General features: G+C 40.7%; 1 protein-coding gene across 1 annotated transcript in view; it reads left to right on the forward strand.

The window, feature by feature from the left end:
• The window catches only part of zgc:153039 (uncharacterized protein LOC767698 homolog), a 58,991-nt gene that overhangs the window by 26,399 nt on the left and 8,621 nt on the right, over positions 1-23,971 (forward strand). Inside the window, exons 7-10 of the mRNA XM_062386205.1 lie at positions 1,042-1,199; positions 4,751-4,833; positions 13,281-13,405; positions 22,487-22,679. Coding sequence (XP_062242189.1) covers positions 1,042-1,199; positions 4,751-4,833; positions 13,281-13,405; positions 22,487-22,679 — 559 coding nt within the window. The remainder of the gene's footprint in view (positions 1-1,041; positions 1,200-4,750; positions 4,834-13,280; positions 13,406-22,486; positions 22,680-23,971) is intronic.

The following is a 23,971-nucleotide window of genomic DNA, read 5'->3' on the forward strand; positions in this document are numbered from 1 at the left end:
GTATTGCACCCTTAGTCCCCTATTAATAAAGTGCATTTTCACCTCTTAAAGTCTGAACCATGGTGTTAACCAAGGTTATTATTATTATTCTTTTACATTTGATCGGGTATGATTTGGTTTCACGTTCTAATTTAGGGATCACACTTTAGAATTTAGTTTGACATATGTACATACTATTTATTACGTGAGCTTTGTATACCTCTTCATGTTGGTATCTCAGGGAGCTGTAGTCTTACTGTGTGAATGGAGAATATAAATTATTGAGTTTGTATTGTTAATTTCGTTACCACTGTAACATCATTATCATTTACACAGTACCTTACTCTAGTTCAAGTGTGTCCGATAAACGCCGTTGGCACTCAAACATTATATTGTCGGATGCCAGTCCCGCAAGCTCGTTCTTTTTAAATGTTTCTTCTTCTAATGTTCAACAACATGTCAATATGATATCTGATATAGTGACAATCACTAATATGGATCATGAAACTTGGGACAGAATCCTTCCTATAAATGCTGTTTAATAATTTGGTTATAGTGAGCAAGTAGTGCGCTTACGGGGTTTATTTTGGTTCTTTTCATATATGTTTGGACCATAAAGGTCATGGGATCCATTATCGCAATGTTTCATTCAGTACAGTCATCATATGCCAATTAATTTGACATGGCCCAACCCTACTAAGCAATTCACATGAGTTGAACTATCATATCTTGCCAATCTTTAGCCTTTGTATCTCTCTCTCTCTCTCTCTCTCTCTCTCTCTCTCTCTCTCTCTCTCTCTCTCTCTCTCTCTCTCTCTCTCTCTCTCTCTCTCTCTCTCTACTTTAATGTATGTAATATGAAATTAAAGATGTATAAAGGAAAAATAATATTTCTTTTAATTTAGTCAATTTTAAAGGCCAGAAGCAACCCCCCCCCCCAATCATGATTGTTTAATTATTAACATTTATTCAACAAGGAAAAGTCCTGTTGAGAGTTACATTCTCATTTTCAAGAGGTTATTTTATTTATTTATGTTTAATTTTTTCCCCAAACCTTCACAGGGTTCTACTGCAGAGGGATTACAGTTTCCTGGGGGACATTAACGTCTGGAAACCCTTCGTCACCATCGGGGTTTATTCCTCCACGCTCTCTGCTGCCATGAGCAACCTCATTGGAGCCTCACGCATCCTCTACGCCTTGGCCAGGGATGACTTGTTTGGTAGGTAGCACAACTTAAAAGAGTTGTCATTTAAAGCAGACATGTTATGCTTTGTCAGTGATATAGATACATTTTTGTGAATGTACAAGTTAAAGGCCCAAAGTACCACAGAAAACACTCAATATTGTTACTCATTATGTTAGGCAGAGTTTGAACTTTATGTTTATAAACCGCCCTTGAGTGGCTTTGATGCAAGACGGTCCTAAAGTGTGTGTGCCCTTTCTTGTGTGAAGTAGTTTGTCGAGACTACAAAGTTACACTGAGCTCCTGAGGATACTTGTACCGAACAACTTAAGTAAATAATCACTGTCACTTTGTCCCAAAAGTTTAAACACAAAGATACTGAGTTGTAATGTTATCCACAGTCAGTCACTTTGTGAGTCCGCGCTGCATGCTCCTTTGTCATTAATAATGACCGTGATCAACTCCCTTATCCCATCCTCTGCTCCTCTGTTATGTCCATCGCAAATTGATTTGGCCTGTTTCTGTCTGTGTCTACAGCCATGTGCGTGTGTGTGTGTGTCAGGGGAGATGAATGGGTGTATTAGTGGGAGTTCCTCTCTGGAGTGATCAGACGGAGCAGAGGCAGATGACTCCAGTTCAGACGTCTGTTCACCAACAGCCAAAGGGTTAACCCCAATCAGATTAATCTCTTTAATTAAGAGTCAGTGACTCCGCAACCATAAATGTGTAATGCTCTTGTAGAAGCTGTTCGTTTGACCACTGTGTGTGTCTGTGTGTGTGCGTGTGCACATTAGACAATTGATGCATCCATCACTCAGTTTGCATAGGAGAGAGGCAAGGTCAAGCAGTAAGTAGCATACATGAATGACAAGAGCACACACACACACACACACACACAAACACATTTTTTTGTCATCCCACACATCTTCCATTTCTCTGAAACTTGCGTTCACCTCTGTCCTCTCGATCACTCAGTCCTCTCCTCTCAGTTGCATTGATTGGACTTTAGAGTCATAAACGTTGGTTCCGCCTCCACATCCCACTCCCCCACCTCCAGTGTCTCTATATTTTGTTTCTCTTCTTGTAACTTTTTGAAAAACTTTTTAATATATTTTTGTCTTGTGTGTAGATCCAACATAAACGTCATCTTCATCATGAGATTGAATGGCACATCTTAAAAAAAGAGGCTGGATGGAAATGAGCTGTCTTTTGTTATAATGTACAATTTTACAAGCTATCGGATAAAGTGAAGGGTCATCTGAGTTTGTCGTGCTTGCTGTCTCGCCCACACGTTCACAGTTTTTCTCTCTCGCTCTCTCTGTTCAGACAAGCCATTTAGTTAATTACATGCATTCTGTTTAAATGTCAGTATTCTTAGAATCTGCCATCCATAGTCTGAATCCAGTCGGTGGCTCTGTAAACTACAGCATCATTGTTGCCCAGAGGTCTGGTGTCAGAAGCTGGTCTGCTTCAGCCTCCATAGGAAAACAGCCTTTATTATATATTGTCAACAGAAACAATCTGATTTAAAAGAGAAATACATGATGTCCATAGATGGTTTTCTCTTTTCGCTACAATTTAGCAATTCAGAAGTTTCACTGATAATTTATTCTGGCAACTTTTTTTTAATGAACTCTGAGACGTCCTACTTTCTATGTCATTTTGGAATGACATGATGGCTATCGCTCTAGATACCAGTGAAAACCCATGAGTGCGATGACGGGCAGCAGTACAGTCAGAATTGTCCATCATTAAATTCAAAGATGAACTGTTTTGAATTAGAATCAACAAAACACGACACTGTAGTTGCTTAATGAATTTAAAATAAGAAATAGTTAAGCCACAGATTCAATCATTTTCTGAACTCAGTCTAGCTGGCTGAAAATGCACCTTAGGAGTCTTAGTTAAGTTCTCCCTCAAAGTTTTATTGACACAGGCTTCTAGCTTTAACTTTCTATCAAAGTGATATTTTCTAAAGCAGTTATTAATCAATGTAGAGGTGCTTCAACCATGACATTATTTATGTGAAAACTAATTGGGAACCAGTGTCACCTAAAATGGCTCCTCTCACTTTGTAGATCTGCTCTGTTTTAATTCACTTTTAGTTTCCACAGCCTTGAGACGTTGAAGAGGTGGTTAAGTTAAGTCAGTGCAGCTATAAGCAATCTCTGCAATTAAAGTGATATTCAGTTCATGTTTTCATTTATTTCTTCTTATATAGACCCAGGAAGTCTCATTAGAGATAGTGTACCACAGTTGATAATACTATGATATTGTATACTCATTGGAACCCGATAAAGAGGCTTTTGAACTGAATTATGCTATGAGGCTGTTTAATCAGAACATAACCTGCTCTTACACCTTTTTGCATCTTTGCTTAGAATTGTGCAGCTGTTTGAAGGTTTTGACCTTTTTTAAAAAGCACCTGCACTTGTTGTTGATACCATTCCAGGATTTACCTGTTGAGCACGATTTAGAACAAACCTTTAGTAAAAACTTGTCCTCGAAATCATAGAATAGGCAACACACATGGCACAGCATTAGTATTTTTAGTAATTTTCCTGCTTGAAATAACACTTGAATTAATCAGTAAACTTCCACTGACTTAAGTTAAGTCAGTGCAGCTATAAGCAATCTCTGCAATTAAAGTGTTATTCAGTTCATGTTTTCATTTATTTCTTCTTATATAGACCCAGGAAGTCTCATTAGAGATAGTGTACCACAGTTGATAATACTATGATATTGTATACTCATTGGAACCCGATAAAGAGGCTTTTGAACTGAATTATGCTATGAGGCTGTTTAATCAGAACATAACCTGCTCTTACATCTTTTTGCATCTTTGCCTAGAATTGTGCAGCTGTTTGAAGGTTTTGACCTTTTTTAAAAAGCACCTGCACTTGTTGTTGATACCATTCCAGGATTTACCTGTTGAGCACGATTTAGAACAAACCTTTAGTAAAAACTTGTCCTCGAAATCATAGAATAGGCAACACACATGGCACAGCATTAGTATTTTTAGTAATTTTCCTGCTTGAAATAACACTTGAATTAATCAGTAAACTTCCACTGACAGTTAACACGTATGCAGAGATCTGCTTTATGATAGGTGCACACATTATTATTTCATTCAGGCAGTATATTGTCATAAATGATCAGGAATAGCAGTGAAGAGGAGGTGTGGGTAAGAGGAGCCGAATGTAAACTGTGCATGTGTGAACTCTTGACGTATTGACAACAGGCACGATCGGCTAGGAATGTCCACCGGATATTTCATTAACTCAATGGCCACACTGTGTTGAAAATTGTGTAATATTTTCCACTGCTAGAAGCAATGCTCGCTGACATTTATTATAGAACCTTGTGGAAGAAATTCTCCAGTTAACCAAAGGTTGGTCATTCAGCGCATTCTTTCTTTGATTAAACTTTTCTGTTCTCATATGTGTCCAGAATTTCACTGATGTGGGTTTTGAAGGTCAGTGTTGATATTTTTATACAGAGGCTGCACAAGGATATTTTCAAGCGAGTACTTCCTTCAAATGTGAAGGATTAATTGTTTCCATCAACATCTCTTTTCTTTGCTGTAGGTAAGGTTCTGTCCCCCGCCAAGAAGACGTCCCTCAGCGGTAACCCCTGGGTCTCTGTGCTCATCTCCTGGTTTCTTGTGCAGGTTAGTGGTGACAACAAATACAGAATTGTGGATAAAGTCAATAAGGACATTTTATACAGACGAAAAAACAGGCAGATCCTGTAAAATACCAACAAATTAACCCGTTAGGGCATGAAAGCAAACTAGTGCAAGTATTGCAAAAGAGTGCACAAAAGCTATTTGATCTGATGTGATGAAAGAATCAATTTAATGAAACGGAAATCAAGATTACTCTTTGATTAAATGGTATCTGAGGATGAAAGGAGCTTTTAGAAAGTACATTTCAGCTTGTTGGACTCACTGTCTCTCCTCAAATGTAACAATTTCAGACAACCTTCATTATTGTTGTCTAGTAGTGAATTAACTCTTTTGTTGTGCAATCAATCGTTCCCAAAACGTCGAGCTTTAAAGGTCATGATTAAAGATAACACTAACCTTAGACTTGCTTTTGAATATTTTAGTGAAATCAATAAATCATGGATAAATTCCTGCTGATCTATGAGAGCACTGAAGTTCAGTGGAAAAGGAATGAAAAGGAAGCTTCTAACAAACATCTATTATTTCTGGATAAAAAATGCAAGGTTGGCAAGGTAGTGGGACAAAAATCAGCCCATTGTTTGGATTGTAAAGTCTTGTCATAGAAACTTTCCTTAGGCAACAGGATCAGAGAGGCCTCCTTTGTGACTCAAGAGAATTCCTCCTTCAAACAGAACTGATTCTTTCAGAGAAGAAATTAACTCAGCGTGGGTAGTTTGATGTCTTTGTTTCCTGTGACTACTTTAGAGAGTGGATACCAAATCCTCTTTTCTTTAACAGACTGGATGGTTTAGGCAAAAACGTAGAAGTGTTGTTCAAATGATGATCAGCGGCTATCTCCAACCGAGAGATCCCCATGAGCATCGGGGTTACCAAAGTGCACAATGCTCAACTTAACACTGGGAAACACCAAGTCAGTGCTTCAACGTGCATTGACTGTGTTGGGTCTGAGTCGGGTTCAGGTCACTCTCGGTTAACACAATCCGTTTGTGCTCAGACATGTGCGTCCCAAGCTGAACTCGACTACTCAGTCTGCATCTAAGCTGTCATATAGTGTTATTGTTTTGCAATTTACGTTCAACAAATAAAGTTTGAGCTCAATCATTTATGAGGATTACATACACTTTATTGGAATGCATTTAAAGTGATCCAGAATCACTCAAGTCTCCTGGGATCAATAGTGTTCAATGAGTGTCCATAACTGTTATATAATATTTGTGTTTGCTACCAAAGAGCTGTTCCCTCTTTCTCATCCAAGGCAGCATCCTGTCACACCTCAGCTTTTTATTATTTTCTTTAACATAGATTGTTGTGAGGTGATAAAACCCCATTTTCTTGACCAATTAAATGTTAAACTACAAAAAGCTACAAAATACTTTGAAGAAGGGCTTTTAAAACTAGGACAAGGGTTTAACAATTATACTGGTCAGTAAAAGAAAAGTAAAAAATATGGGATTTGTTAGTTGGTCATAATAGTAATAGTTTTGAGATGATCCATCTACAGTAAGGTATTCATATAATTTTGAAGTGTGGTCCAGAATTAATGGGAAGTCAATGAATGGTTGCTAAATCAGGAGTAATGTGTTCTCTTCTTGTAGTTCCATCTAAAAGCCAAGCTGTTGCATTTGGGACAAATTGAAGGCAATTTAGTCAATGATGAATATAAGAGGCACAATAATCAAGATGGGATAAAAAGCAGCATGAATATCCCTCTTCAGATCAGCAGCTGACGTAAATGGTTTGATTTGAGAGATAGTTTTTTTCTTGTTTGACAAAGTTCCGATATACGTCATAATTACTATCAAAATTACTTTATTTGTTACTTTAGTTGGTTTATTAGTTATAAAATGATTCTTAATAATACGGGACTGTTGCAGTTTGGTGTGCCATGGTCAAATATGCACTAAATCTGCCTGGCATCGGTTCAATGTAAAGAATGTAAAGAAATATGATAAATGTAGATAAATATCCTAAAAAAGATACATGATTTCCCATGTTTTTGAGGAAAGTTATACTAAAACATACTTATTTTTTTACTCCTTTATTTGTCGTGGTATTTTTGTCTCTTCCATTGTGTCTACTAAGTGGGGAAAAGACAACGTCAATATTTTCTGAGGCGAAAATAGAGCAAGAGGGAAGGTGGGTGAGGATAGAGAGACAAAGGGGAGGAGGAGGATCTTAGGAGCAAACAGGCCTGACTATCCCATCATTACCAGAGGTGGGTGTTAAAGGCTGAATGGCTTGTCATTATTTGCTCTCACTCTTTGTCCCTCGCTCATCCTGTTCTCCTCATCCCTCACCACTTTCCAAGAGTGGAGGAGGAGCAATTAGATGGAAATCGTTAGCTGCGTCGCCGCTGCCATCAGAGATTATTGACTCTCTTGTCCTCCTTCTCTCTCCCTTTCCCTCTGCCATTCGAATGATTCACTGATGACAAAGTCTGATTGTAATCTTGCCTTAAACACTCGCACTGCAGGATGAAAAGGAAGGAGGAAGAGAGAAGGCACAAGCGAAGGCTTCTTTTCATTGGACTTTTAAGTACAGGGAAAATGGGCGGACTCCAGGAACAAGGAGATGAGAAAAAGATAAAGAGAAGTTTGATGTGGAGAGGGCTAGATACCGTGGGTGAGGTGAACTAATTTTACATTCCGGCGCAAATTACCATCATGGAAAAGATGGACGTGGCATGGTACGAATCAGCTTTACTCAGTCCCAAAAGGATTGGCAATCTTGTGATTTTAAGAACGAATGCTAATGCCCCAAATATTTGTGAATTATCTCAAATCCCTGCAAGCTCTCTGCAAAATTGGTCTGATTATAGATTTCTGCACTAAAACAATTCTCTTCAGAGCCACGTTTTCACCCAAAGCCAAGTTATCTCAATCTCCACAAACCTTAAATTCATACGAAGATGATAATCCACTTAACTATAAGACATAACAGGAAGTTCGGCCCATTTGGGACAAGCTCCAGTCCAAATCACCTTTCAAAGCACTTCTATTTTAAGATTAAATTGGCATGGAACATTTTATCCCGGGTTGTTAGCCCATTGATGCCTTTCCTTAAGCCTACTTCATATAACATGATTTTAACATCAGTTTGCGAAACAACTCTAGCCAACTCTAGCCAACCTCAGCCAATCAGAGTGGGGTGAAGGTACATAAAGTGGTAAGGGGCCCCCTGCCTTTTTACACTGCACATGGTTATTGTTTGATTTCCAAGATTAAAGACACAGTACAAACCCAGTACAACTTTTATTAACTGCATCAGACTCGGCTCAGGTTCCGACAGAAAAGACTGAATGGCTGCCAGGTTCGGGTCGGGCTTGGTTAGTTTCTCTTTGGCGCGGATGAGTTCAGAAAGAAAGATTTATTTCTATTCTACTCTATTCTTTACAATTAATGTCCACTCATACGTTTCACCTTCTCCAGCTTGATGTATCATTCTGTGGGCAGGATTAAACAGAAAAGCAGTACTCACTGTGACTTTTCTCACTGGTTTTCGTGACGTACTTAAGAGTCTATTTTTTCCTAGTAACAGATTGTCTAATTTGTGACCGCTGTTGCTAGTCAGTTGTGTAGTGTAAACTCCCAATGACTGCGAGTCTGAAGATCACACCTGTTTCACCTGAACAGCAATCCAGCAACTATAAAAGAAAAAAGAAAAGAAGTGTGAGTCTATTCCTGCAGCTCTTCAATGAAGATTTCCCAGACAGGACAGATCGGTAAATTTGAACAATGAGCATAGGTGAGAATTGGAACAAAGATTAACTGGAAATTCAAGGTCTCTCGTCATAGTCCAGGATAGCATCGGCATTACTGTTGATGCATTACCAGGCTGCATATTGGTCTCACACTCATGATCAGTGTCCCAGCAGAGTGCCATGGCTTCAGAGCTGGATGTGTTGACTGCTTCATGCTCCAGTGGAAACAGTCTGTGCCCGTAAGATTGCAGTCTGATGATTATGGAAGAGGAAGATGAAACCCTGAAGTGATTTGCAGAAAAACTGTTGATGTAGCGCTGAACCAAGAAATTGGGTCTTTACATGGCGAATGTAAAAAGCCATTGAGGAGACTACGATTATGCATTGTTTAACTTTTCCTGGATTTATTTTAGGCCCCTCTTACAGTACAGAAAAAAATACTTACCACTTACCACATAGTCAGAAAAAGCATAGAAGGATATCTCTTTTTCCACAATGCTTCCTAAAGAACAAGCTACTCTCGGGCTATGAGCTGCGGCATGCCAACAATAAGAGGCGGTGGGGCTAACTCAACCCAAATAAACACATTCTAGCAAGCGCTGTCCGATTCTTACTGGTAAATTTCAGGACGTTTCTGGAAAACCATCGACTTTATTGCCAAGGGAGTCACTCAGCTGCTTACGCTCAATTCTCTTTATTTGATAAAAGAGTCTGTTTGAGTCCACTTATTTCAGTGAAATATATGCAGTCTGCTTTCCAGTAAGAAGTCTTTCAAATAACCACACAAAAACCCAGGAAAGATTTGTACCCCTACACTCACACACAGACACACACGCACACACACACATTCGCACCTACATGGACATCTCTCTCACACACATACCCACACACACACTTTGTGCAGTATGACAGCAGTTGTCCATGCTGGCCTGTGTCTGAGTTAATGGCTAATTAATGCTCTGGTAGAGCCAGCTCCCAGGGGAGCACTGGAGTGACACCCACTGACTTTCACTGCCAGAGGTCAGATATGCTCTCTCGCGCACATTCTCTTTTTCCACTCATCTTTTTTCTTTCTTTTCTTTCCATCTCATCTTTTCCACTCGTCTTTCTCCCACTCCACTCTTCTCCATCCTCATTGCTCCCCCCTGGTTTGTCTCATGTCATTTTCTCTCCCGCTTTGAGCGCCTGTCAGTAATGTGACATTATTAATCTCAATTCCCCATCATTACCTTCTCTCCCCTTCAGTTTACTTCTGCTTCGTGGTCACTAATTTAGGAATTTCAGAAATGTAGCTCTTCTCCTCTCAATAAAATCCAATGAAGTGCCCTTGAGCTCAAGAAAGTATGCTCCAACTACAGTAGATTTTCCCAGCAGCCAATCATGAAACATATGATAATTGGAGAGAGAGACGTTACTCTGTGTTTGTTCCTAGGTACAGTGGAGTAGTTACTTCTTTGTTCTGCCCAATCAGTCCTGACAGCTCACATGCAGATAAAGAGAGCACCTTTAAAGATAACGATGAGGAAATAACCACAAAAAATCCATTTCATTCAAAACAGAAGAGCTAATGATGGCCAGTGCCTATTTAATGTTTACGCACTTTTTGTTCGGTAGAAGGGTGTAACTAAAAAGTGTTCACAGCTTCGCACAATTCGAGACAAGCACCGTTGGGGACGGATGTCATTTACACACTGATTGAATTGTTAAGCTTCGGTTTGGTGACGGGTACAGCTGGTGGATAAAAATAGCGTGCATGTTCCAGGATTACAGGGTAGTTGCTGTAAATGAGGGACTTCAGCTGTTGTGTGGCATTCATGTATGTTTACTTTTCTGATTCTATCATTTATTCTTTGGAGTCAGAAAAAAAAGAGAAGCCTAGTTATAATATTTGCCCAGATCTGAATTGAATTTACAAGAAAATGCTAATGAAATTGATGTTTAAAAAAAACATCAGCTAGTCATCTATCCCTCCTTCTTATCCCTCCTCTCTAATCATATCAAATGTAAGAACACGGCTACGCACTTCAGCCATTAAGTTCATCATCAGTGCAGGCACAAATTCTCCTTACTAGGGCTGTCTATACCTTGTGGTCATATAACCAGTACATATAATCAAGCAGTCACGTGATCAGTGCAGACAGTCCAAGTCACACAACAGATCATATGCAAACAAATCAATACATCTCCAACATCTTCAAACATTTGCTTAAGAAGAGTTCCAGCCCTTAAAGATAAAGACTTGCATTCCTCAGATTTTCTTCAACTTGGATAAACATGAGTTGAATACAGTATTGATGTAACTTCAAATATCTGATTGTTTTATAATGTAGATTACCCATTAAGATAATTGTCAGAAAAACTAAAGTCTCCCCTACCAGCCTTTATTTTAATAGTGGATCAAATGATGTAGCACAAAAGGTTGCACTGACAAGATGAACTCTTGAAATGTCTGATCGTTGGGTCCTGAAATTTGCATTTAAATGTTCAAAGTTTACCATTCATCGATCAGGAACACAGCAGGAGATTCTCAGGGTCAGACGAGACAATGTCCTGAAGTTCCAGGCGAGGGGGGACACCAGTGTTTTTTCTTCACAACATATCAACACCAGTTTTAGCTCTTATCACCAAAAGTTTTCTAATCTGAAATCATCTTTCCAAGGTGACATCTTCATCCGTGTCTTTTAGATGTGTAGCTCCTCTTTCTCATCTCGAGATGTTTGTATTCTTCCAATTTTGTTTCCATTGGTGTGTTGGAAAAGTCATTGCCACGCCCACGTGCATGCTGTGAGTTTTCTGGACATTTTACGAGGGGTCTATTAAGCAAACTTCCAGAAAATGTAAGGAGCAGCTGACATATTCTTTCGTGAATACAGCCCCTCCGAACTTCGGGAAAATCTCCAGACTTCATTGCATGTCTGAAAAAAGCTATTGTGATAAACCCAGGAGGATTGGCACCTGATTTAGCATCTTACACATCTCTACTGAACATTTTAAGCTTCCGTTTGTTTTGGTTCCGCACCTTTCCACTAGGTTTACTCTCAAAACCCTCATCACCCTCTCTCCCCGGAACAGCAGGCAGCTGTTTTCAACTAAAAAAATAGACCAACTGTTCACCACCTGCTCTCAACCAAACAGCAGGAGAAGAAGTTAATTAATAAAATTAGAATACTGTTACACATTGCCTGAACAAAAACATCAACATTGTAGCTTTAAAATAAAAATAAAATCTGTCATGTGAACACGTATATTTGCCACTACAACATTATTATTATTATTATTGTTCTTTTCCCAAGATGCACTGCAGCTGAGGTTCTGAAAAGTCTTACTGCTTTCATTCTTGCCTGTCACGTCCGCAGTAACTCGCAGAGAGTTACTCACAGCCATGTTCGCACATTCTGCAGTCAGAGAACATGGCATGGGGCAGCATTTATAATGGGGTCAAACTTCACTTTCTCTAATAAAAGGCTCGTAGTACTCCTCAGTAAGAGAGCGCGGGTGAATGTGGAACATTAATGTGCTGTCAGGATTATCAGATGTACGACCCTCAGTATGTGGCTCCGCAAACTCTGAATGTAGCTCGCCTTAGCAGCGACTTTGCGAGGATGCTGCCGCTAACGTAGCTGGCTGAGCTGGCTGTATGCGGCTGAGCAGCAGCCCAGATAGCATCTTAATTACAACCAAAAATTTGCCTCAATCGGCTCTGGCAAAACGGAGCCAGGGGGGAACCTGTGGTCCTTCGAGCATCGCGGGGAAAATGCACAACAGTGGACATTTTAAGTGTAGCTCTCCCTAGCTGCTGGTGAACTCTATCCTTGTTGTCACCTCCCAGCTACAGTGCAGACAGATAAGCATTATCTCACAGGAACAATCTACGTGAGATTTCCAGGGACCAGAGTGGACTTAAGCTCTGCTATCTGGGGATCCTTGACTTTAAACGATTAGAGGACCTCTGGTTTTGATAACAACTCATTCAAAGCAATTAAAGAATTGTATTTATTTAAATAATTTTGAGGACATTTATTTTTACAAATATTATCAGCAAACCTAGGTTTCCACCATCTGATCATGGTTTGGTTGGTTATCTTATAGGGCCGCCAGGGGTTGGGGGTTATAATGTATTTAATATTGGGTTGTATAATAGTTGCTGGGGGATTCTGTCTTTTTCTTATTTCTTATCAGTCTTCTTATACAGTATTCCTAATCTAGTATTAAAAGTTAGAAAGGACGTCTTTTCTTCATCACACCTTAGAAACACTGTATAAAAAACTCATATTAGGCATCCTGGTCATAGCGTAGAGAATCACCACTGGCTTAGAGCTTATCATACAGATGACGTTTACAGGAGTGTGCTGTGAAAACGCGCAACCCAAAGAACTACATATGCAATGTGAATTGACGTCTTCATGTGCATAAATAGATTCATTATGCATTTTGTTATTGAGGAAGAAAGGGTAGATTTAAAAACTGGAAGACACTGCTTATGAAAAAGAGTTTTGTTCTCCTGTAGACCTAAAACAAAATGAACATGCAAATCACGTTGTTCAGTTCATTTTTTTAGAGGGTTTTGGCTGTTAAAAGTAATTTGCTGGGAAAGGTCATCAAAACGGCATCTAAATGCTCCGTTCTGTCCAGCTTGGGAATGATTTTCTTTGCTGTTCTCTTTTTTCTTTTTCTTTTCTCTCTCTACATCTGTTTGTCTCTTTCTCTCTTTCTCTCTCTCTCTCTCTAGCTGGTGCTGTTTTCGGGGAAGCTCAACACCATCGCCAGCATTGTGACCATTTTCTTCCTGCTGGTGTATGCGGCTGTGGATCTGGCCTGCCTCGCCCTGGAGTGGGCCTCAGCACCTAATTTCAGGTATCCTCATCACTTACTTAACACACACACACACACACACACACACACGCTTCACCTGTCATGATAAAGGCCTGTGGGTGACACACGGCCATGTATTGTCCTGTAGCTCTTTCTCAGTAAGCACACTCCTCCCCTTCTCTTTTTTCTACATCTGCCATTGTTTATGTATGTGTGTATGGAGGTGGTCGTTTGCCAGCTGGACGCTGCTATGGCGACAGTGTACTAATTAAAAGACATAAAACTGGCCACTCCTCATAGCCCCATATTGGAGGGGGGCCGACTGCAAAACTGTGTGTGTGCGTGTGTGTGTGTGGACAGCTTGAACTAAATGTCGGAATAACATTCTGTGGAGATGCTTAAAGATTTAAATTTACAATGTTTGTGTGTATGCGTGCAAGGGTGTGTGCGTGTATGTGTGGTTTGTATTCCTAGGACACTTGCAATGATGCTGATTTATAAAGCTCCCTGAAGCCAGTCTTACAAAATGGTAGCATAACATGAGGATGGAGTGTGTGTGTGTGTGTGGCTGGACGGCAGGAGTTTGGTATTCGATTCCCTCTACTGCTTTTATGAGATATTCCTTATTTTAAATGTGAAATGTTGATGTAGCTGAGAAAGTATGTTGTCTTCCAAATCCTCCATTTCTAAAAGTATATCTCCAAACCCTATAACCTGCATCGTTTTTCCAAAGACACCCCTTCCTTGATTGAATTCCTCCACTGGCTGTGAAAAACATTTCGAACATGATAACTGCTACTGTTTTTTATTTGTTATGGAGGAGTGAACATGGATAAACAGCATGCATCACTTTGTCGTTACGACAGATTGCCTCCAGGGCTGCATTTGGTGTAATATATATTCTTCGGCAGTAACGGTTGGGATTGAGTCGAAAAGCTTGTGTGAGAACATTTGCAGCTCTCCACGTCAAGGACGCATTAGGGAAGTGGGCAACAAACACTGTGAACACACTGCACACCCGCAAAACGAGGAGATGGAGAAGTTATTCTCTTCAACAAGTTCCTTTTTGAAATATTGATTCTCAGCATGATGGAATGCGTTGAACTTCTTCTGGTGCAATGAGAAGTAGATTAAAGGGACTCCCGCTGTAGTCTTGTCTTCCTCTAATGGAGCAGTATGGGGATTGAATACCTCACTCAGGGCACTGACATGGAGATTGAAAACCGACTCGACAAGAGCTGCTCCCTTTACTTGACATTGAATGAGAGTGTTCAAACTTAACAGAGCTACTCACAGAGACCCAGAGATTGCTTTGGTCCCAATGCTCTTGTCTCATTTCAGGGCAGGTCACCAATAGAGCAATGAAAGTGGTCATATAACATGGTTTAACAAATGTCTCATTTGTCTGTGGCTGAAAACTCAGGCCTTTCTATCGTTTACAAACTTGCTCTGTAACTGCATGGTTAAAGTTTTTCTAACCTGATCAAATTGGCTCAGAACTAGTACCATATAGGATATTTAAATGCACTCATGAATATTAATTCAATCAAGTCAGGCAAAACAATAAATCCATGATGGAGAGAGGTAAATTTCACTTTGTTTCCTTATGCAAGTTATTTATAACATTTTGGGTTTTCTCAAAATAGAGGAAAGTATTGGTGGCTTCCCATTCATATTTTTCACAATTACAGAATATCTCTGAATACAGTTATGTCATTTATTTTAAAACCCAAACTAATGTCTGTGGACCATTTTTGTGTTTTCTTGACAAGACTGATCAGGGATTAGCCACTGTAGTATTGAAGCTAAGACTTGATTTACACTGATGAGCACCAACATTAAAACCGTTGTGTCATTGTATAGAAAAGAGAGAGGAAGTTTTGACTAATGCCTTGAAAAGTAAACTCCATCTTGGGTTTATTTTTACCTGTGGAAATAATGAGCTGGTATTCATCTGGACCTGCCCACAGTGTTCCTTCAACCCAAGTCTCTCTCATTTGTCCCTCGTGCATTTTTTAAGGTCTAGGACATTTCGGTACTAATTTAACACATTGGAACTTAGCTGACCATAGGCCACATAGCAGTCAACCAGGACATGAACTCTACTACCAGCCCGTTACAGTATGTTATCAGCTGTATGCTACTAACCCTGTGTGGAATTGATGATTGCATGACAGGATGACTGGAGTGTTCTCGCTGAATGACATTGCACGTGTTGTTATCTGCAACACTAGTGTAGGGTTGGGCGATGTCCACTTAATATGCATATGTTGATGCTGATGATGGACGAGGCCATGTGGAGATTGTTTTTGCATGTCGAAGATGAAGTCATTTCCAAAAGAAAGCTGCAGTTATAGATTAGTATACTTCCCGATGCCGACCCAGCATCTTGTATCAGAGGCATTTCTGTGTGTGTGAGTAAATAACTTTCTGTACAGCGCACTCAGAGTTCCCAGTGTTTCCCCGGGTGCCCTCCATGTACACTGCTGTGTGCTATCTGCTCATGCCTCGTTATCGCTGTGTGACCGCTGGCAAAGGCTACAGGACACAAAGTTAGCTGCGAAACTTTTGCTGCCGTCGAGCTCTCGTCTCCCTGTCGGCCAGGGGACCAGGGGCTCACAGAGCTGATAAGGTGGCTCGTTGTCTGGCCGGCCGCCTGCTTCGGGCCTCCTGCCTCATCCCCTGAGTTGTTAATTCTGTTAATTCATTGTGGCTGTGTCGCCAGGCAAATTTTAACACCAGTTGTTTGTGTGTTTATTGGTTTATTTATTTATAATGTTTTTTTTTGCTTGTGCGCTCGGCTTCTCTTGCTGTGCTCTGTCTGGCTCTCTCCCACGTCTCTTTCCAGGCAAAAAGAATTAAAAGCCATTTAGCGCCGTCTCTCCCCCTGAGAACTGCTCTGTAATTAGCATAACTAATTTAGCAGAAATATTTTCCTTTCCCTTAAATTTGCTGTTGTGCGTGGAGGGGAGGGATTGAAATTATGATGTGGCGGAAATGATGCCTGCTTGTTAAGAGTGTGTGTGCTCGCGTGGTTGGGTTTGCACAGGGGATCTACAACAGGAAAGTGCAATGCAATTTACAGACAATTTTCAATTTTTGTGCCTGAGATCTAAGTGAAGCTAGGTGTTTTTTTCCCTGATCATTCATGTGTGAGTTCATCTGCCTCTTTGACAATCTGTGTGTGTTTGTGTTTTCCCTTCACTTTTGTATGTTTTGTGTTGGGAGATTTGTGTTGGCTTTAGCTTTATCAGAGGTGACTCCAGCTGTGTGGATAGTTCCTCAGGGGTGCTGTGTGTCCTGTTGCTGATGCTGCATGCGCACCAGCCCCTTGAAGTTGTGGCTTAAATACAAATCCACACACAGACACACATATGCACGTAGTACTACTGGGTCACAGGCCAAGAATCAGGACACAACTGAGTGCTCCACAGTGAAGCAGAAGGATTTTGTAGAAAGTGTGGAACTCTGTCACATTTAGGCGATGACCTTCAGTTGGTCTGGCGGCTGAACAGACAAACACACAATTTTTCTCTTTTTCTCTTTTGACCAGCTCTGTGCCACCGGATTCATCCAAATGACAGCAGTGCTCTCTGCAGCCACCTTGATTGTCTTTGTAATAATCTGTGAAATGACTGGCTGAACCATTAGCAACAAAAACAACGTCGGCCTGGTTAATTTTACAAATATGAGTCAGACTGATTTGACTAGACTGTGTTATTAAAAGAGATTGGGGTTGTGTAAAAATCCAGATGGATCATCAATTGTGTCTGGATGGATGAGCGAAAGCGGGTTGGTAGACAATCATTATATGTTAATGAAATGGTATGACTTTATTGTTGCTGAGAATAAAAGGGGCTTGCCTCAGTTCAGACCAGACATTCAGAGCTGTGGTTATTTGTTTTTTGATTAAGTCATTGTCTGGATCATCCTCCGGGATATTGTCCTGTGCGAGTGCCAGATTCTTCTATTGAATCAACAGTGTTTTTACTTAGATTCACTCAGAGGTAATTGAAGTTGGCTGCCTTTGGTAAGTTTACATGTCATATGGATGATCCCTCACCCTGTCAAATCTGTAGAATAGTGTGCTCTGGGATTGTATAGGAGTTTAGTGAAGTTTAAGAAGAGTGATCCAGTGGTTTTGCCAGATTTAAGAGCTGGGGCAAGAATATGAAGGAAACTAAAGGTGTGGAAATCTCTCGACTTTTCGATACATCGCGATGCAGACTCGAGCGACTCTGCATCAATGAAGGGACTGAACTAAATTGATTCATATTTCATTGTTTTAGCGATGTCCCGCCACTGCATGATTAAAACCAGCGCTGCTTCCGGATCAGAATCACGACCATTAAAGGCCTGTCGTCCTGTGTCTCTGTCGGAGGCGTTTTCCTCCTCACTCCCCCTCCGAATGGCGCTCACTTTGGACTCAACAATTAACACCATCACTGATCACAAGTTATTAGGACACATCCAGTACTGATACATTTACTTCGCTCCAGAGTTTATAAGACACATGTAACATAACGTGACGCATAAAGTCAGGACATCAGTGTAAAAGTGATCGGAACTATCCGGGGCATGATCCAACATCGCTGATTAATAACTAAATTCAAGTGATTAATAGCTTATGTGTGAAGAGTAACAGAGAAGAGCACACACACATACACACACACACTCACACACTCATAATCTGCGTGAAGAACTTCTGCAGACAGAAGTTCTTCCCGCAGATTATGACGCAGCGTGGTCTTTTAACTTCATCATTGCAGAAGAAGTGACGCCCTGTTTATCCAGGAACATAAATATGAATTCAGCAGGTTTTTATAAAGATCAGTTCTAAGTGTGAGTGATTAGAAAACATCATAGGAGCAGAGTCACTCGTTGACCAGCGCAGTAATTCGCCTTAATGCTGTGGCACTGCTGAAGGGGCCAGTAGGTGCCATCTTGTTACATTAAAGGCTATAAATAGAGTTTGTCCTTTTAAGCCTTAAGTGCAGCACACATGTCTAAACTGAATGCATGTCATATCAGTGTGGGGAGAACTGACCCCTGCCATTCACTTCCTGTTGTAATAACAGTAACAGTCGGTAATAATTTTAAAGCACTTTCTAAGTATAAAGGGAGTTCATGTTGCCATGGACTTTTATAGAGAGTTTTTAATGCAGGTTTTTTTTTGGAGCAGCACAACTATATTCCATTAGTCCCTGTGTCACATTTTAATAAAGTATAAGATACTCTTTTGTAAAATACAGTGGAAACCCACGTTAGGTCCATCTTAACCTGTGACCACACCCACTGGTGATGATCATGCTGGGATCATTGTGGTCATCTGTGGTGTCCAGTGTGATCTAAAATCAGGTGATTTCTAAAGTTATTGAACGTTTTTTTAAGGTCAGTCCAGTCTCAACTGGTTGTGTGCCAGTGCTGGGACACTGTCTGACGTAATGTCTCGTACACTCCCTGAACCCACACTTATGGAACTGGCATCTTCTGCCCACCCCCCCCCCCCCCCCCCCCATATTGGACTGTGCGTGTGGGTGAATAAACCTTCTGTCCCCGCTTTCCCTCAATTATGACCTGTCTCTTGGCTAGAGGCCGAATATCCTCTCTCCATCTTCATCGCTCTCCGTTTCTTTTTCTTAATGTCTCGGAGGACTCCATTGGGCGATTATTTCAGGGTCCTTTTGCTGTGTCAGCTAAGTGACATCAGTCGCTGGAGAACAAGAGAGATGGGAGGAAGGGTGAGAGTGAGGTGATTGCATGGAGGGACTGCTGGCACTGATGATGGAGGAACACTAGTGACTAAAGATCCGGGTGGGGGAGGAGGGATCGGGTGGGCAAGCTTTTATCGTAATTACACCCACCCACTCTCCAATGGGATAGAGAGAGAGATAAGATTAGAGAACTGTGGGCAGCGCTGATGCTAAGTGATGAAGTCAAGAAGAAATAAAAGCAAAGTTTGAAGACAGTCGGTCCGCGCAAACCTGCAATGAAACCTTTCTCTCTGAGCCTGGAACCTTCGCACTCGTATCATTAGTGCTACATTCACTTCTCTGTTCCATGTGGTCTTAATGCTCTTTTCAAAGATTCTAACAACGGAACGTTTTTACGATTTGTCCCAAAAATAGTAAGATAAAACTCTCTGAAATGGCAGAGTCCAGTGTTTTTAGAAAGAGAAGAAAATCTGGTGTTTACATCAGTAAACTCCACACAGCAGGCTCCTGTTAAGCAACCCGGCCTGTGTGATGCTATATGCCAAAGGATGCTGGAAGGCAGAGGAGAGAAATATGGTATAGCTTAGGGGTATGTTTTTCTTCAGGGATCACAGTCTTTTATTGATGAGAAGTCAAAATGTAAATGTCTCGACTTGAAAACAGCGGTCGAGAACAATCTACATCGATCGTCAGCAGTGAGGTGCAGGAGCAAATTCTCCAATCAAACGGAGATTGTTCCTTCTAGGTTTCAGGTGGTCACTTGGTTGACACTTCGCAAAGAACATTTCCTGCTTGACTAGAGACCCAGATGCTATCATGTGTCATGTATTTGCATGTACACCACAGTATTGGGCATCGTAAAGATTGACCTGGTGATGAAAAATTCCAGGAGAGAGAGGCATTAATATGTGTACCAAAGTTCATGGCGATCCATTTTTAAGATGTCAGAATACTCGACTTAAAACCACAACCTCAAGGATCACCAAAGTCAATACAGCAAACCGTCTTGTTGTTATTCCAGTATTTCCGTTTTGGAAGAAATTGCTGAGCCAACCCACAGACTGACATTTTCATCCTTGGAGCTGATCTCTATCAATTGATAAATCAATCGCATATGTAAATACCTCAAAAATTGTTATCTGATGAAAAATGGAGTATCAATGTGTTTCAAAATAATAATGGGGCAGATTTACTATTTTGTTTACACTGTATGAGACTCTTGAATATTGGATTGAAGTACTGACTTCCAAGCTCCTGACCCTAGACCATCTCATGTTTTACTTTTCCCCTCTGTTCTCAGTGAAGAAATATTCACCAACAAAAGGCCGAATGATTATCTCACGGCTGTCTCTGTCGAACACTCTCTGTTTTTCTTATCTTTTGATTTATCTTCCTGGTGGATTCACCCCCTCTGCCATCATCATGATACATTAGCTCTTTCCTGCTGTGTTGTGTTGATTGGTTACTTTCTCTCTCTTATAGTGTCAAAATTTGTTCTCTGGAGGAAGCCAGTTTGGTCATTTGACTGGTATTGTGTAATTACAGCTGCATCCATTTTAATGGCTGTTTATCCACACGTCCGCAGTTATTGCAGGGAAATTGGGGTCAAGTACATGATCCTCTAAAAATGTGAGCGCTTCCACCCGCCGGGTTGCACCCAACTCCATGACCCATACAAGTCATTTACACTTAAATAGCACATACACACACACAAACACACACACACACAGACATGCAATGGTATTTTGACAGGCTCGTGTGAGTAAAATATGGTTAATGCCATCATTCATATATGAATTCAAGCCCATGAATACAAACACATAGGTCTGCTGAAGTCTCAAACAGTATAATCTGCATGAGATGTGGGTTTGAATTGCTTTTGTCCCAGTATTATCTCACAATTTGTGGTGACGCTGCCCTGCAGTCATGCATTAGGAAATGACTGTAGGTGTGTGTGTGTGTGGCAAATCTGACACTGAGATTCAGACTACCATTTTGGTTAAAGAGTGACTTCTTTATATGTTTCTGAAATATATTGATGCCAAAAGTTTGATCATGTTTTGCCTTTCTCCTGAAATAGTATGATTTCAAAGTCAAGCATTGTCATACTTTTTAAAGATTCTTTTTTAATAGAGAAAGATACAAGTCTGTGTCTCATAACTAAACCAATTAAAACAACATGCTAAGCAGGGGCACTATAAGAATATGCTTAACAAATACAAAGGCAGTATAATATTGTGTTATATAAATAATACAAATTAATTTGTTAAATTCATGATCAAAGACTGAAAATGGGAAGATAAAGTATATTCCGGAGCTGACTGAAGAAAAAATAATTCAGTAAGAGATTCTTGTTTTATTGGCTTTTCCACCCAGGTGGATGGATAACCATGTAAGGAGAATCTTGATGTTATTTCAGCTGCTTTTTCAATGAAATCCTCATTGGTTTCAATCTTTCTCAGTATAAATAACGGACATTCGGGAAATCCCTATACAGTTGTGGGTTATGGAGCTTGTAGCTAAGACGATGTTATAGTTAATAGACCGTTTGTAGAATCCCGTTTAAAGAAGTTTACTTTAAAGGCTTATCAGAAAATGTTAATGTTAATACGTATCGTCTTCAGAGTTTGTTTACAAATTATTTTGTTTATTATATTAGGTAAAAAGAAACTCTGACAGGGCTGGTAAAACGTAATGGATTATTTGACAATCCATCACCCCACCAATGCAGCACCCCGTCAGAATTTGGCCAGCTATGCCCTGTGAAAAAAGATCGTGAGTTTGCCTGACTTTGACACTCATAAACATGATGGGTGACACAGTGGTGGTACAAGGCTTTATCGCCACTGAGGTCAGCATTGTTTTTCAGATTGCTGATTAAGACATTGTGGTCCACAGTGTCAAAAGCTTAGCTCAGGTGAATCTTGTGGAATCAATCCCTCCCAAAGAACTGAGGCTGTTGAGGATTAAGAGAGGAACTACCCAGTAATAGTATAGTGTTCCCAATTATGTGCTTGGTGAGTCAAAACCAGATATTGTACTTTAAACACAAGGGTACTCCAACTTCTTTCTGTCATAAACCAAAAATCACACGAACAAAGGAAGTTTTTTAAGTCAGTAGCAAACGACTGCCTTTTTTTAGACAAAGACACACAAATCTATCCCATCGTACTGATATTGAACTCAATCACAGCTTTGTGTTTGTATATTGGTTGTCGCCTAACCTTTTCTTCCCTGTCAAAAATACATAAATCTTGTGTATGTCTTTCTGTTTGAATACACATTGCATCTTTATAGCCTTGTAAGCCCCACAATACAATTGTTTTTAATTTCCTTTCCATTTTACATTCTCTTTTTGCAGTTTGTAATTGTCTCCAACCTAAATTGACCTCACCTGTTCTCTTCTCAGGCCCACCTTTCGATACTTCACCTGGCATACGTGCGTGTTGGGCATCGTGGGTTGTGCCGTCATGATGTTCCTGATCAATGCCATCTATGCCTCGGCCAGCATTGCCTTCATGCTGCTGCTGCTCCTGCTGATTCACTACCTCAGTCCCACCTCCAGCTGGGGTTACATCAGCCAGGCGCTCATTTTCCACCAGGTTTGATATATATATACACGCACACACACAAACATGCACACTTTTATCTTTGTGAAGACACTCACTGACGTAATCCATTACGGAGCCCCTTAACCTAATCATAACCTAAACCAAATTCTAACCTGGATTTTAGAATCAAGTCTTGAGTCTCAACCAACCTTTTGAAGTTGTGTCCCTTCCCCTTAACATCTATAACTGGTCCTCACAAAGATAGAAGTAGAAGCACAAACACACACTCGCTCTTTCTCAAACAGCCTTGTCATTACTAGAGCAACTAAAATCTCATCCCCTCAGCTTTACAAGAGACTGTACCTCTGCCAAGTAATCGCTCTGTCAGGTTTATAGAGACATGCAGACACTCACACACACACACACGCACACACATAAACAAAGACGGACTGCTTTGCTGCCTCTCACTAAGCCAAGTGCTTTGCATTTAGCAGACATTTTTTCCCTCTCTTTTCCCAGATACACAGAACACTGCCTTGTCATTTTCTACAGCAGCTATCTATCATGTTTATATCAGACTTACCAGACACGCACTCACACATCTGCATCTTTTCTCTCAGCAAACTTCTCTCCATCTATGACACAGATACACATGCACTCAGAGCTTTACATCATCCAGCTCTGCGTGTCCTCTGTCTCCGGAGCCTGTTGCTCTCAAGGAGAGGGAGCACCGCTGCCAGGTGGGCGTGTTGCAGAGGGAGGCAGTTGCCAAGGCTGTGGCCAGGGGTTATGGGCTGAGGATGGCTGCGTGTGCCAGAAGCTTGTCAGGAGGCAGAGCATTATTACAACCACTTAACTTATTGTGCTTTTCCTCCTCGACCCCCTCCTTCTCCTTTTCCCCAGCCTGTTCTCTACATCTCCTCCCCTCTCTCTCCCTCGGCTGTTTCTCTCTGAGGCGGCAGCAGCAAAGGGGTGGCCAGGGTGGCAAAGACCCCCTCGTGGAATCTGAGTGATCATCCCTGGTAACCCCTTTAGCAAAATAAGAGTGGGGTCTAATAATACAGAAAAACTTTAAATAGTGAAGTGCCCTTTCTAAACATGCCTGTTTGGAGTGGGCTGTTTGCTTGGCCGTATTCAGACCTGGTATTTGTCCTGAGTGATCTGATCACAAGAGGAAAACATTCAGCGCGTCAGTTCATACCTTCCATCAAATTGTGTCCTTTATGTGTCTTCTGTGATAAAGTATGACTGGATCTCACTCCCCGGCTCTTTGCTGAACAGGGTCAGAGACATGCAAAACAAACACAGAGAGATGCAAAGACAAAGTGATTCCAAACCAGTGA

Source organism: Platichthys flesus, chromosome 4 (genome assembly GCF_949316205.1).
Source record: "Platichthys flesus chromosome 4, fPlaFle2.1, whole genome shotgun sequence".
NCBI classification, from domain to species: domain Eukaryota; kingdom Metazoa; phylum Chordata; class Actinopteri; order Pleuronectiformes; family Pleuronectidae; genus Platichthys; species Platichthys flesus.